Raw genomic sequence first — 15,262 nt, forward strand, 5'->3', positions numbered from 1 at the left:
TGGAAGAGTTAGCTTGGTTTCCCAGACTCAGGACTCACACCTTCATCCCAGGTGGCTAATGCCAGTAGAATCTTCATACCATAAGATTTTACTCTGTGGCCTTGATAAGGACAATGTAGAAGAATAGTCCACTGCTTTTTTTGCAATCAATGAGAAATGCTTCCTCATATTGACAACACAAAGGCTGCTTTCAGAAGACCTAAGGTCACAGGCAAATTGGGCTTTATATCTTTAGTGTAGGTATTAACTATGCAAACCTTTTCTAAGTTTCACTTCTCTTCGTAGAATGAAAATCAGGTTTATTTCCTATCATTGAGGACTGGAGGTTTAGAAAACCTCCTTAAAAGTAATATAAGAAAGTCATTAAGAGAAGGGAAGCAAATTAAGTTTTTAGAAATTTGTAAGGCCAGCTTTGCACTGTGGTTTTCCCTGGGCCAATGTTGTCACCAAAAGTCACAATGTGCCTAATTTCTAGAGGCCCAAGTTCCTATTTTCAAGCCGATGATTTATTAAATTTTCCCCTCCAAACGGATTATGGTAACATGAACAAAACAAAATGTTTTAGGCATCAATGATCTAAAATACAGATGTTCTTGAGCATGCACTTTCAATGGGGGCAAAAAAAATCTTATTCTTCAGGTGTATAAAGCATAAAAATATGCAGTCCATAAACAGACATAGAGTATATATGCAGTATTAAAATTTCATGGGGGTAGATGATTAGGAAAAAAAAATCTAAAAAGGTTCTTTAGAGAGGTGAGAATGAAAAATATGAGAAACATGGTGTGGATTCTTTTGCCAAGTGGGGAATACCTGAACTAATTCCATTTTAGTGATAATTCAGAATCCCTGGATGAAACAGAAAATCACAGTGATTATATTTCCTACCAGTGTACTTGTGAGTGGCTCCAATTCTTTGTTTGGCCTTTGTTTCTCCTAGCAGAAGTCACTAAAATTGTTCAAGTGTAAAGAAAACTCTAGGAATAATTTCTTTTAAAGGTATATGAATCATTAAGTTTATGACACACAAGAGTACAAACCAAGAAAGTAAATTTATTTAAATTACTAAAATAGCTTTTAAAGTCATTTACAGATCAGCTGCTACAATTAATTTTCCTGATATAAGTAATATTAATTACTTTAAAATTATTTTGGTCAGTGAAACATTTAAAAAAACATGTTTCTCCATATAATATATATATGTATAAAATAAGTCTTTTCAAAAACTCTTGTTTTAGAATCCTCTATAAATCAGAATATTTGACTTCTGACAGTCAGGAACAAATTACAATAAGGGGTATAAATTTATGAATACTGGTAGTCCTAGTGGGAAGAAACGAGACTGTACTCTACCACCAGTCATGGGATCCTCAAAAGGTAATGATGAAGCCATTGACAGGCTCTAGTATTCTAAAAACAGTATTTTCATTTAAAGGTTTGTAGACACTAAAAAAATAAAGTGGATCCAGAATGTTAAGCGTCTAAGAAAACCAAAGCAGTTGATGGATGAGAAAGCTGTTAGTGATGCAAAGTTAAAACTGAAATTCTATAGTAGTACAGTAATGTACAGTAGTACATTTTAACATTCTTCATATATGGTAAACTTCACTTTCTTTTTCGCTTGAGGCACTCTTAGCAGAATTTATCACGTGCATTGTAAATCTTTATTCTTGTTACACGAGTGTCATTAGAGGACTCAGAATGCAACAAGGAGACATGCAGGAAATCAAATCCTTCTTCAACAGCCCAGGAGAGCTGGTTAACAGATGGTTTACCAATTCCTGAAATTGTATTTCTTAACAAAACTTTCAGGATATGACCAAAATAAATGGCTCTGAACTTACCCATTCTCAAGAGCCAAGTGAACAAATATACTAAACCTCATCATATACATGCTTCAAAATCTTTGGGAGGAATAAAAATTTCTTAAAGGAGAAAAAAGGACATGTGAAAAACAAGTCCCAACAGAATTCACTGAGAATGCAGTTCATGTAACTATGTTTGACTAACCCTAAGCCCCAGTGGCTTTCTTTTTGGCCACGTGGGGCGGCTTGCAGGATCTTAGTTCCCTGACCAGGGATCAAACCTGGGCCCTCGGCAGTGAAAGCGTGGAGTCCTGGAACCACTGGAACGCCAGGGAATTCCCTCAGTGGCTTATTTTAACGTTTCATCTTGAAGACTTTTTCCCCCCTTTCCCTCCCCATTCCACAACTTTTCCCATGTCTCCTTCTCCTTGCCCTCCAAAATCAAAGGAAAAACACAAAAATCCCAAACACACACTCGGATGGCCTTTCATTATTTTTGTTCCTATAAACAGAAGCTGACTACGGAATTCACATCTAAACGATGTAGAAGAGGACAAAAGGGGAACCCACAGTTGTGTTCAGGGAGCTGTCTTACTAATAACTCAACAAACTGTGAAAAAAATCTAAGTTAAAAAATTGGGTGGGGGCTTCCCTGGTGGCGCAGTGGTTGAGAGTTCGCCTGCCGATGCAGGGGACATGGGTTCGTGTCCCGGTCCGGGAAGATCCCACACGCCGCGGAGCAGCTGGGCCCATGAGCCATGGCTGCTGAGCCTGCGCATCTGGAGCCTGCGCATCTGGAGCCTGTGCTCCACAACGGGAGAGGCCACAACAGTGAGAGGCCCGCGAACCACAAAAAAAAAAAAAAAAAAAAAAAAAAAATTGGGTGGATTCATAGGAAGGAGCCTTATCCCTCCCACTGGTCATACCATAACAATAATGATTCAACCCAGAATCTAAGCCGATCCTCTATGGGACTGCATATAATTTATAGTCCTCAGATATCATTAACACAGATCTCAATGGAAACAAGGAAACGATTCTCTCAAAAAACAGATAATTAGGTTGAATAAACGATTTAGATATTCCATGTTTACCTAAGAACTTAACCTCCTTTAAAAAGAAACCAGTTCTTTCAAAAAGAGCTCTGGATCCTGTCTATCATTAGAAAGTTTGAAAAATTCTCAGAACTTGAGACATGATTTTCTCTTCTGTCTCCTCTTATAAGCAGATGCCCCTTTTCAGGTCATTTTCAGGTTGTACAGGCAGGACTAAGTGAGAAATACGGCTCCAGAGCCCACTCAATTTGTCTGGGTCCATGTGTTTGTAGGAGTTGGGTGTATCAGAGTTGGTGAACTTGACTTTGAGGAAATCCCTCACTTTTTCTTCAATTTCCTTTAGGCCTAGACTGGTTCCAAGTGTCTCCTCCTCTAACAAGACAGTTAGGACTAAGGCTACATCTTTGAAGGCTGCATTTTCATGATCACAATACTTATAGAAGATCAAAATAGAGTCTGCAGGCAGTGACTCAAAGCGGTGGACCACAGCTGCATTCTGGCCATTTTGGAATCCGCTGCTCAGTTCCTGATCTACCTCTAGTTTGACAACATCACTGTCTTGAGTTGCTTTGCCTGTCCCATCAATCCGGATTGCAGGAACACTTCGGAAGGAAGAATAGGCATCAGCAATTTGTTCACTCAGACACTTGAGTGCTTCTTCAGCATCTCGGGCAGCAGTGAGCAGCAAGATAGCAGGCTGAGGCTGAGGGTGGGAGCTATTAAGATGTTTTTCCAGGAATGTTAGGCTCCTTTTCCACAGCTTCTCATCTTGACCTTGGTACTTATTCATAAGTTGTTTCATCTGGTTCTGGAACTCCTGAACAGCAGTGGTTTCTGCTTCAGGAGTACGAGTGTACCAAAAACACCCAATGAGAAAAGCAGCTATCAGAGCATGGGGCCACCACCACTTCACCTTGACAAAAGATGCACTTTTGGGTTGTCCAGTCACTTCTGCTCAGAAAAAAAAGAAATGATAGACAAATATTATTTTCTTAGGTTCAAGAGCAAGTGACTTTTAAAGCCAATATTAATCTTCATAAGCATTAGATAAGAGAGGAAGGAATTTACAGAAGGGAGCTGATAATTTACTTTCTTAAAGAAATAATTTAGCACATGTGTTTTAAGTTACGTGTATGAGTATGCATATTGTCTCTTCAATGTCAAAATGATAAAGAGACTTAGAGGATAAAGTAGAATTTAAGTATATGTAATGGCATGTGCAAGTCAGAAAGAATACAATTTATAAAGCAAAACTATTATTACTGCTGCTAATATTTGGGAGGTAAACAATATTAAAAGACACTTTACAAAATAGTTCTAAATTTAGAAACTAACATGGATTATTATCCAAGGTGGAATATTTATGTACATACAGGGATAAAGAAAAGGATGCATTATAAGTGAAATCTTCCACATAATAGCTAGCTGTCCCTTTAATTGCACTGATGCCTATCTTTTGCTGTATGCAAGTTAACCCTGGTAAAACTTAGTTTGCAACTCATTCCTAATTATTACTGGCAATGATGATATGAATTTACATTTACCTAGTGCTTTTCAGTTTAAGCACTTTCTCATATACCACATCATTTAATAATTTAATATGACAGCAACAGTATTTTTACACTTTCTATTTATTGACTGCTTTAGACTAATAATTGTACCGTGGACCCTCTAGAGCAACAGTTCTCAAAGTGTGGCTGGTGGGGTATCTCAAGATCCTCTTCAAGGGGGTCCTTGAGGTTAAAACTATTCTCCCGGCACTAAGATCTTATCTGCCTTTTTCCACCATATTGACATCTGCATTGATGGTGTAAAAAGCCATGGTAGGAAAAATAACTGATGCTTTAGATGAATCACAGGGCAATAGCACCAAACTAGGACTGTCTGTGTATTCTTCATGGCCATGTATTCCAGGTTATCAGTTTCACTTGAGAACATCCTTCACAAAGCATTTAAAAGAATTTATCTTATTAGAACTCAACCTTGAGTAGAAATCTTAACATTCTATGTGAAGAAATGGGACATATATAGAAAGCACTTCTGCTACACAGAACAGTATATGGCTGTCTCAAAGAAAAGAACTTTGTGCAACTGAGTTGTGAGCTGAAATAGTGCTTTTTTCATAGAATTTTTACTTGAAAGGACAAGTGACAAACTGTGGTTAGTCAGACTTTCATATTTGGGAGACTTTTTCTGGAAAACAAACAATGTGAGCCTGTTGCTTTCAGGCTCAGAAAACAACTGACTGGGACTTCCCTGGTGGCGCAGCGGTTAAGAATCCGCCTGCCAATGCAGGGGACGCGGGTTCAATCCCTGGTCTGGGAAGATCCCACATGCCACAGAGCAACTAAGCCCGTGCGCCACAACTACTGAGCCTGCGCTCTAGAGCCCGTAAGCCACAACTACTGAACCCCGCGTGCCACAACTACTGAAGCCTGAGTGCCTAGAGCCCGTACTCTGCAACAAAGAGAAGCCACCGCAATGAGAAGCCTGCACACTGCAATGAAGAGTAGCTCCCGCTCACCGCAACTAGAGAAAGCCTGTGCGCAGCAAAGAAGACCCAAATGCAGCCAAAAATAAATTAATTAATAAATTAAAAAACCAAAAAACCCCCCAATATATTGTAACAGTTTGAATACAGAAGCGGAATGAAACTCCAGCTCCATTTTATTAAGCCAGGCATTAGAGATCAGAGAAAATACAAAGCAATCTACCACTCTCCTTACTAAATTATTTAAAAATAACTAACATTAAAAAAATTTTTCCAATTTTAATCTCTAGGTAAATATGGACAGGTATAACTCATATATATTTTTTAAGTCTCTTTTTAAAAAAGGTCTCTGGGGTTCTTATTAATTTTGCTAGTGGAAAGTGGTATTGAGACCAAAGAATCTGAGAATCACTGTTATTTTCTTAGTACTCTTTCAAGATAATAAAAAGGGTTAGAGAACTAAAGAAACTTGCCCCAAGGCTATACAGAAGGTAAGTGGTCCAAACTAATTCAAATTCAGGTCTGTGAACTCTAAAAAACTATAGTATTCCCATTATGTCATGCTATGTGCATCTATCTTTTGACTCAATAAGGTTCACTTGGTTAACAGTATTAGTTGCTTTACTTGTTAACTTTCACTTTTGGTCTTATGGATAATAAAGTAAAGGGGAAAGCCAGATGTTTTTCATAGAGTTTGTCCTTAAAGATTTTTACTGCTGGTAAAATATATACTTTTTCCTTTGAAGTACTTAAAATATAATGCTTCAAATAGCATGAAGTTCTTTGGTGTCAAAAAAATTTAAAAATCATTATGTTCACCAATTTTAGAGACTCATTTAATGAAAGCTGAGTAGACAAACTTACGTTGGCTGGAGGTTGATGGAGATTGGTTTCCAAGCTCTGATTTCTGAACACCGTCATCTAATGATAGGAGTAATAAAGACTATCAATTTATGTTTCATAATTTCAGTATTTCCAACAGAAAAAGAAAATACAAATTTCACCAAGAGAAAATAAGGCAGAGATCTGTCAGAAACAGAAGAAAAAGCAGAAGATCCAAGTGTCTATTAGATTGACAGCTGCTTAAGACACAAGATTGATTTCTTTCATAATTAATGTAATGGTCGAGTACAAAGCATACTCTTAACACATTAGTTTTGTGAGAAAGCCTTGAAGAACTTGACCCAAATTATTTAATGGAAGTGGTGAAACTTCTGGGACAAAGTTAAGAGGACAAAGAAAATAAGCACAGCTATAATGAAAGGAAACAAATAATACCATCTGAAAAACTGCCATATATCGAATGCTTGCCTGATGATGATGCTGTAAAGAGGGAAAGAAGGACAAAATATGATTATGGATTACTGAGCTCCCTGGATAAGGGGTTTTAAGGTAAAACTCAATCTTAATCTTCACTAATTTCAACCTCAAACTGATTCAAATACTTCCTCTGGTGTTTCTGACCATTTCAAATATCAGTAGTATGTTAGAAATTACACTGAAAAACTTTTCACCATTTCTGGTAATAGACAAGTAATTGTTTTAGCTTTGTGGTTAAACAATAGATTTTAAAAATAATTTTCCCACCACTCCATCAAATCACTATTTCCATCATACTTTAGAAAACAAATGAAAAGCCCTTTCCTTTTCCTCTATGTCCTCCTTGGCATAGCCACAGATTTTAACGTCTAAGAGAGAGGAAATGGAAGGACAGGGTTCAGAAAGGGAAGAGGCTGAGCTACTCATTTGTATGATCTACATTACCAATACTGTCATCTAGCACTTGCCTGGAGTTTTATAACTTTATGTGTATAAGTGATCTTCCTAGTATTTATCAACAGTTTTCATTTGAGAAACACTGATCTAAACTGGAAGAATAAAATTAGCATTGCTAATTTATTTATTTTATATGTATTTTTACAGAAATAGCCTTACTTCTGGTCATATGACAAAAAACCTCAAATGAAACAAAATGACATCAACCTTAACTCTAAAGGCATATTGTTTTGCAATTACTAGGTTAGCCTAGGAAATGGCATCATTTAGAAGCTTCAAAGTTAGGTAACCAAAGTTAAAACTGTCTTACTAAAAAAAAAAAAAATTTCCATCAGATAATGTTTATCTTAAATACCTCATTCCATGGTTGCAAAGATCAAATGAGATAATATATGAAAATGGTGTGAAGTGCATGATGATATTAGTAATGGAGAATAGCTAAATAATAGTTATTATGAAACATATGTAACATTCATATAACTCATAAGAACATAAAATTAAGAAAACAAAATTAACACAAAATTAAGAAAAACTCCCATTTACAATAGCATCAAAAAGAATAAAATATTTAGGAATAAGATTCACCAGGGAGGTAAAATAATTATACACTGAAACCTCTAAAACACTGATGAAAGGAATTAAAGCAGACATAAGTAAATGGAAAGACATCCCACGGTCATGGAATGGAGAATTAATATTCTTAAAATGTCCACACTACCGAAAGCAATCTACAGATTCAGTGCAATCTGTATCAAAATTCCAATGGCATTTTTTTACAGATACAGAAAACAATCCTAAAATTCATATGGAACCATGAAAGATCCCAAATATGAAAGGCCAAAACAACTTTGAGTAAGAAGAACAAAACTGGAGGCATCACACTTTCTGATTTCAAAATATATCACAAAGCTAGAATAATCAAAACATTATTATACTGCCATAAATACAGACATATAGACCAATGGAAGAGAAGAGAAAGTCAGAAATAAACCCATGAAGATATAGTCAACTGATCCTCAACAAGAGTGTCAAGACTACACAATAGTGAAAGGATAGTCTCTTCAGTAAATGGTACTGGGGAAACTGGGTATCCACATACAAAGAATGAAATTGGACCCTTATACCATATACAAAAATTGACTCAAAATGGATTAAAGACTTAAATTAAGAATTGAAACAATAAAACTCCCAGAAGAAACATGGGGAAAAAGCTTCTTGAAGTTGGCCTTGACAATGATTTCTTGGATATAACAACAAAAGCACGGACAACAAAAGTAAAAATAGACCATGGGATTACATCAAACTTAAAAAGCACATGACTAGGGCTTCCCTGGTGGCGCAGTGGTTGAGAGTCCGCCTGCCGATGCAGGGGACATGGGTTCGTGCCCCGGTCCGGGAGGATCCCACATGCCGCGGAGCGGATGGGCCCGTGAGCTATGGCCGCTGAGCCTGCGCTTCCGGAGCCTGTGCTCCGCGGCGGGAGAGGCCACAGCAGTGACAGGCCCGTGTACAGCAAAAAAAAAAAAAAAAAAAAAAAGCACATGACTTATGTGATCAAAATCACAATGAGAAATCACCTCACATTATCAAATGTATTGTGGCTATTATCGAAAAAACAAAAGTGCAAGGTATGTGGAGCGGATGTGGAGGAAAGAGAATCCCTGTACACTGTTGGTGGGAATATAAATTGGTGCAGTCACTATGGAAAAGAATTATGGAGGTTCCCCAAAAGGTTAAAAATGGACTACCATATGATCCGGCAATCCCACTTTTGGATATATATCCAAAGGAACTGAAATTACAATCTTGGAGAGATATCTGCACACCCATGTTCACTGCAGTCATATTCACAATAGCCAAAACAGGGAAGCAAACTAAATGTCCACTGACAAATTAATGGATAAAGAAAATGTGATGTATTTATACATACATATGTATACACACACATACACACACAGTGGAATTATTATTCAGCTTTAAAAAAGAAGGAAATCTTGCCACTCTGGACAACATGGAGAACGTTATCCTAATGAAATAAGTCAGATACAGATATGCAAATACTTCATAATATCATTTATGTGAGGAACATAGTCAAATTCATAGAAACAGGTGGTTTCCAGGGCCTGGGGGAGGGGGAAATCAGGAGATATCAGTCAAAGGGTACACAGTTTCAGTTAAATGAGATGAAAAAATCCTAGAAATCTACTGTAGAGCATAGTACCTATATTTATTGTCCTATATATTAAAAATTTGCTAAGAGGGTAGATCTTAAGTGTTCTTATCACACACATAATAATAAATAAAGAGGGTGGGAGAAAACTTTTGGAGGTGATAGATATGTTCACGGCATAGACTATGGTGATGGTTTCACAGGTATATACTTATCTCCAAACTCATCAAGTTGTATACAGTAAATACATAAGTTGTATACATTAAATGCATGTCAATCACAGATGAATTGATAAAGAAGATGTGGTATATATATAATCAATGGAATATTAACCATAAAAGAGAATGAAATAATGCAGTTTGCAGCAACATGGATGGACCTAGAGATTATCATACTAAGCGAAGTGAGTCAGAGAAAGACAAATACCATATGACATCATTCATATGTGGATTCTAAAATATGACATAAATGAACGTATCTATGAAACAGAAACAGACTCACAGACATAGAGAACACACCTGTTGTTGCCAAGAAGGTGGGGGTAGGGGAGGAATCGACTGGGAGTTTGGGATTAGCAGATGCAAACTATTATATATAGGATGGATAAACAACAAGGTCCTATTGTATAGCACAGGGAACTATATTCAATATCCTGTGATAACCCATAATGGAAAAGAATATGAAAAAGAATATATATATGAATAACTGAATCGCTTTGCCATACAGCAGAAATTAACACAACACTGTAAATCAACTATACTTTAACAAAATATTTTAAAAACCAAAATGAATGTATGTCAATCACACTTCAATAAAATAGTTTAACCTACAGTTAAAGAGTATGTGAAACAATTTAGAAAAAAAATCCATCAAGATAAGGTTTATCTTGAATACTTTAATCCATGGTTGCAAAGATCAAATGAGACAATACATAAAAATGTTAAGTGCTCTTCTATGATGATTTTAATGATATAGAATAGATAAGTAACAGTTATTATATACCATATGAAATATTTATATAATTTGAAGAACTCAGACTTAGTAGGGTATATATTCTGCTGAGGCAACACACTGTCTAAAAGGTAAACTTTATCCTTATTAAAAATATTTTTACAGACAGTAATAAAAATTCCATTAAAAAAGATCTTTTTAAAAAGATAAAGCTCAGAGCTTTTCTAGTATGAAGAGTATGGTAACAATCAATCACTCTATAAAGTCAAAAGCAGAGGTTATGAATCTTTCATAGTTATTAGTACTGATTATTACACAATATATTGTTAACAATAAATAAGCATTAATTATTTATGTGGTATATTTATTTTTCTTTTTTTTTTTTTTTTTTTTTTTTTTTTTTTTTTGCACTACGCGGGCCTCTCACTGTTGTGGCCTCTCCCGTTGCGGAGCACAGGCTCCGGACGCGCAGGCCCAGCGGCCATGGCTCACGGGCCCAGGCGCTCCGCGGCATGTGGGATCCTCCCGGACAGGGGCACGAACCCGCGTCCCCTGCACCGGCAGGCGGACTCTCAACCACTGCGCCACCAGGGAAGCCCCTATGTGGTATATTTAGACTTAAAAAATTGTGTTCACATATATAATAAGCTCATTAGAATAACCTAGTTATAGGCACTATTGTCCCAACTCTAAAGTTAAGAAAATTGAGGTTCACAAAGTTTAAGAGACTTTACCAAGATGACTTAATTAGTAAGTAGAAGATCTGGGACTGGAACCCAATAGCTCTAACTCCAAACTCTCCTCTTTTCTCTACACCACTTTTAGAGACAGGTTCCAAAACATGTGTATTAATGAAGCACAGACTCAGAGGCCTCACTGTTTTACCATCTGGGACACAGCAAAAGTATAGACAGTGGTTCTATCTTTCCCCAAAGATCTGGATACAGGCAGAAACCTGAACTGGGACCTGTCTACCCAGAGAACTGGTGCTAACCTAGGGTTATAATGATCTGAAATCCAGGTTCTTGAACACCTAAATCTAAAAATGAATTTTTTTTTCTCACTGAAGCAGGCAGAAGTGTATAGTTAAGACAATAAGATATGAAACTTGGAATGCCAAGGAAAAGTTTTTTCAAATGATGTTAGATTGAAGAGAAATCTATAAGGCTGTTTGGAAATCACTGCAATCTTCTACTCTGATTGAAAATTCTTTCTTCTTATCTTAAAGTCCTTCTGTGGTCAAAAATCTAAAAAATTTTGTTACCTGCACCTGAATGTGCAAATTTCTGCTATATAGTTTCTCTTTAACTCCGGAAGTCCTGTATATATGGTAGATGGCTATCAACCAGTATACAACTATTTAAGCTATAACAAATATACAAACTTAAGACAAAGTAGGAATACAGAGAAAATACTATAAATGCACTATCAATTTAGCAACCATAAAGATCTACTTCTACATTCCAACTCGACCTTCAATATAATTATTTTCCCTTCTGCATTGCATTTGTACAGTGTCTTAACAGAGGACAATGCAAACATTTTTTGAGAACAATATGTACTACACTTCACTTTTCTGGAAGTAATTTATCTGCTATTAGTTACCCAGAATATATAGTTAAGAACTAATAACATCGTAAAACTCTGAGCTTTTCATAGTATATACACTTAAACTCTTGCAGTTTTGCTTCCAAGAGTAATTCTTAGATCTTCAGAATGTTTTAATTTTTGATACTGGTTATAACCATAATCTTAAAAAGCTGAATTAATATTTGGTGTCCTAACTATAATAGGTCAAGAAGAACAAATTTTAAGAGGAAATGGTCTTCTAATAGCAAGTATATACAGCAATAAGAAATGACAGCCAGGGAATTCCCTGGCGGTCCAGTGGTTAGGACTCTGTGCTCTCACTGCCGAGGGCCCTGGTTCGATCCCTGGTTGGGGAACTAAGATCCCACAAGCTGCGAAGCGTGGCCAAAAAAAAACAACAGCCAACAATAAGGCGAGGGCAAAAAGCTATTTCAGTTTTAGACAGCTGAAGAACTCACTTACGTGTACGATAAAACTTCACTGCTGGGGAAAAAATGAATTGCAACCACTACTACTTTACTGATAGAAAAACAAAGTCACAGAGGTTATCTTGTCCAATTACAGTTAGTCATTTCATGAGCAAGAGCTATATGATGGGGATTTTTATATTATCTAAATAAAAGTAAGGGACACCTGATGACCTCGAGACCTACTGTGGCTACATGAGTAAGGAAGGGATAGAGGTTAAAGGTCACTTAAGGCATGGCATGGATATTTTTATACAGTCAAGGTTTAATGTGGACACACTGCTATAGAAATTATGATAGACACTGAATTCAAAGTTTTTTTTTTTAACTTTATTGGAGTAGAATTGCTTCACAATGGTGTGTTAGTTTCTGCTTTATAACAAAGTGAATCAGTTATACCTATGCATCTGTTCCCACATCCCTTCCCTCTTGCGTCTCCCTCCCTTCCACCCTCCCTATCCCACCCCCCCAGGCGGTCACAAAGTACCGATCCCATCTCCCTGTGCTATGTGGCTGCCTCCCACCAGCTATCCACCCCACGTTTGGCAGTGTACATATGTCCATGCCTCTCTCTCGCTTTGTCACAGCATACCCTTCCCCCTCCCCATATCCTCAAGTCCATTCTCAAGTAGGTCTGTGTCTTTACTCCTGTTTTATCCCTAGGTTCTTCATAACATTTTTTTTTCTTAAATTCCATATGTATGTGTTAGCACACGGTATTTGTCTTTCTCTTTCTGACTTACTTCACTCTGTATGACAGACTCTAGGTCTATCTATCTCATTACAAATAGCTCAATTTCGTTTCTTTTTATGGCTGGGTAATATTCCGTTATATATATGTGCCACATCTTCTTTATCCATTCATCCGATGATGGACACTTAGGTTGTTTCAATCTCTGGGCTATTGTAAATAGAGCTGCAATGAACATTTTGGTGCATGACTTGTTTTGAATTATGGTTTTCTCAGGGTATATGCCCAGTAGTGGGATTGCTGGGTCATATGGTAGTTCTATTTGTAGTTTTTTAAGGAACCTCCATACTGTTCTCCATAGTGGCTGTACCAATTCACATTCCCACCAGCAGTGCAAGAGTGTTCCCTTTTTTCCACACCCTCTCCAGCATTTATTGTTTCTAGATTTTTTGATGATGGCCATTCTGACTGGTGTGAGATGATATCTCATTGTAGTTCTGATTTGCATTTCTCTAATGATTAATGATGTTGAGCATTCTTTCATGTGTTTGTTGGCAGTCTGTATATCTTCTTTGGAGAAATGTCTATTTAGGTCTTCTGCCCATTTTTGGATTGGGTTTTTTTTTTTTGTTACTGAGCTGCATGAGCTGCTTATAAATTTTGGAGATTGATCCTTTGTCAGTTGCTTCATTTGCAAATATTTTCTCCCATTCTGAGGGTTGTCTTTTGGTCTTGTTTATGGTTTCCTTTGCTGTGCAAAACCTTTTAAGTTTCATTAGGTCCCATGTGTTTATTTTTGTCTTTATTTCCATTTCTCTAGGAGGTGGGTCAAAAAGGATCTTGCTGTGATTTATGTCATAGAGTGTTCTGCCTATGTTTTCCTCTAAGAGTTTGATAGTTTCTGGCCTTACATTTAGGTCTTTAATCCATTTTGAGCTTATTTTTGTGTATGGTGTTAGGGAGTGATCTAATCTCATACTTTTACATGTCCCTGTCCAGTTTTCCCAGCCAAAGTATGTTTTATCGCACCTATTTATTTCTTAAATATTTCTTAAATTCTATGACATTTAATCCATCCTAAACCTAAACATGAAAATACAATTTGAGGATTTCAGCATTTATAGCTTAAAATAATGGGTATGCCAAGCTGCTCTAAGTGGTTATTTATACAACGGTAAACAACTGTTAAAAATAAAAACAGGTACTATCAAAAGATTAGAATTTCATTTTCATGTGCAGATTGTACTGCTGCTAGACAGAACTGACAACTTGTCAAGTACAGACCTATCATCCACTGGTTTTCTCACACCACTATCTACACTCTACACCCAGTCCATCTCCTGCCAGTCCAAGTAGATGGAAATAACTAAACTAGTAATCATAAATGTCCTTTATTAATGAGATCACAAGCAACCCAAATGCTTATCTGATGAACTAAACAGTTTTATATGTTAAATAATCAAAAAAACAGCAAATAAAATTACTTCAATAACAGGCAGTAATTTAAAAATTTCTTCAATAACAGGTAGAGATTTATCAACTTACTTTGCATCCTAGTCCTTACTCTTGTGGTTTGTTCAACCCATTCTTGACGATTTTTTTGATATCCCGAGCCTGAGACAATATCAAGATATCATTTCACATACTTTGAAAATGTATACTATACCTCAGTGTTATAAGGTAAATTTATCAGAAAGGCAAAACAAATTTGGCGAGGAAAACAACCAAAACAATAGGTTCAAAAGTAAAAGATAATGTCAAAGGATCACATCAGTGAGGATGAGTCACTTCCCACAGCAAAAAAGGCAGCAAATACATAATCTCCTAATAGACAAAACTATGTACAAGTCCTTTGCTATGGTCTATGACTGCATTTATTAACACTTGAACTTCATTAACACTTTGGTGTTAATTAAGAAGAAAAAGGTTAACCATTTACTTTTGTAAATAAATTATTTTCAGTAAAGTAGTCCTAAACACATCTCTACATCACAGAGTACCAATATTACATGTAGTATCAATTTGTGGTGGATTAAAAGGCAAAGAGGGTAAAATGGCTTTGAATCCTATTCAAATTTTTGTCGGCTAGTAAGACTGGGTTGATTGATAAAAGAATAGACAACTAACCACTTACTTAGCACTAATGGTTGCTTAAAAAAAGCTGTGAAGTCTCGACCTGAAACAGAAAACAGAGATAAGGTCGTAGAAAATAAAGAACGGAAATAAAAACAATGAAGATGTTGCATAAACATTTTACTTGTTTACT

The 15,262-nt window shown here is 36.4% G+C and overlaps 1 protein-coding gene across 3 annotated transcripts in view; it reads right to left on the reverse strand.

Annotated features, from left to right (window-relative positions):
• Positions 1-1,033: 1,033 nt before the first annotated feature.
• The window catches only part of TOR1AIP1 (torsin 1A interacting protein 1), a 44,533-nt gene continuing 30,304 nt past the window's right edge, over positions 1,034-15,262 (reverse strand). For 2 of the 3 annotated variants that reach the window (XM_082613502.1, XM_082613504.1), the window contains 5 exons: positions 15,131-15,172; positions 14,542-14,610; positions 6,630-6,674; positions 6,216-6,272; positions 1,034-3,811 (listed from right to left, as the gene is read on the reverse strand). In XM_082613502.1, the coding sequence (XP_082469628.1) occupies positions 3,024-3,811; positions 6,216-6,272; positions 6,630-6,674; positions 14,542-14,610; positions 15,131-15,172 (1,001 nt within the window). In that variant the 3' untranslated portion in view covers positions 1,034-3,023. The remainder of the gene's footprint in view (positions 3,812-6,215; positions 6,273-6,629; positions 6,675-14,541; positions 14,611-15,130; positions 15,173-15,262) is intronic. The other variant, XM_082613503.1, reaches the window with a different exon arrangement.

The sequence above is a fragment of the Mesoplodon mirus genome (assembly GCF_964341445.2).
Source record: "Mesoplodon mirus genome assembly, chromosome: 3".
NCBI classification, from domain to species: domain Eukaryota; kingdom Metazoa; phylum Chordata; class Mammalia; order Artiodactyla; family Ziphiidae; genus Mesoplodon; species Mesoplodon mirus.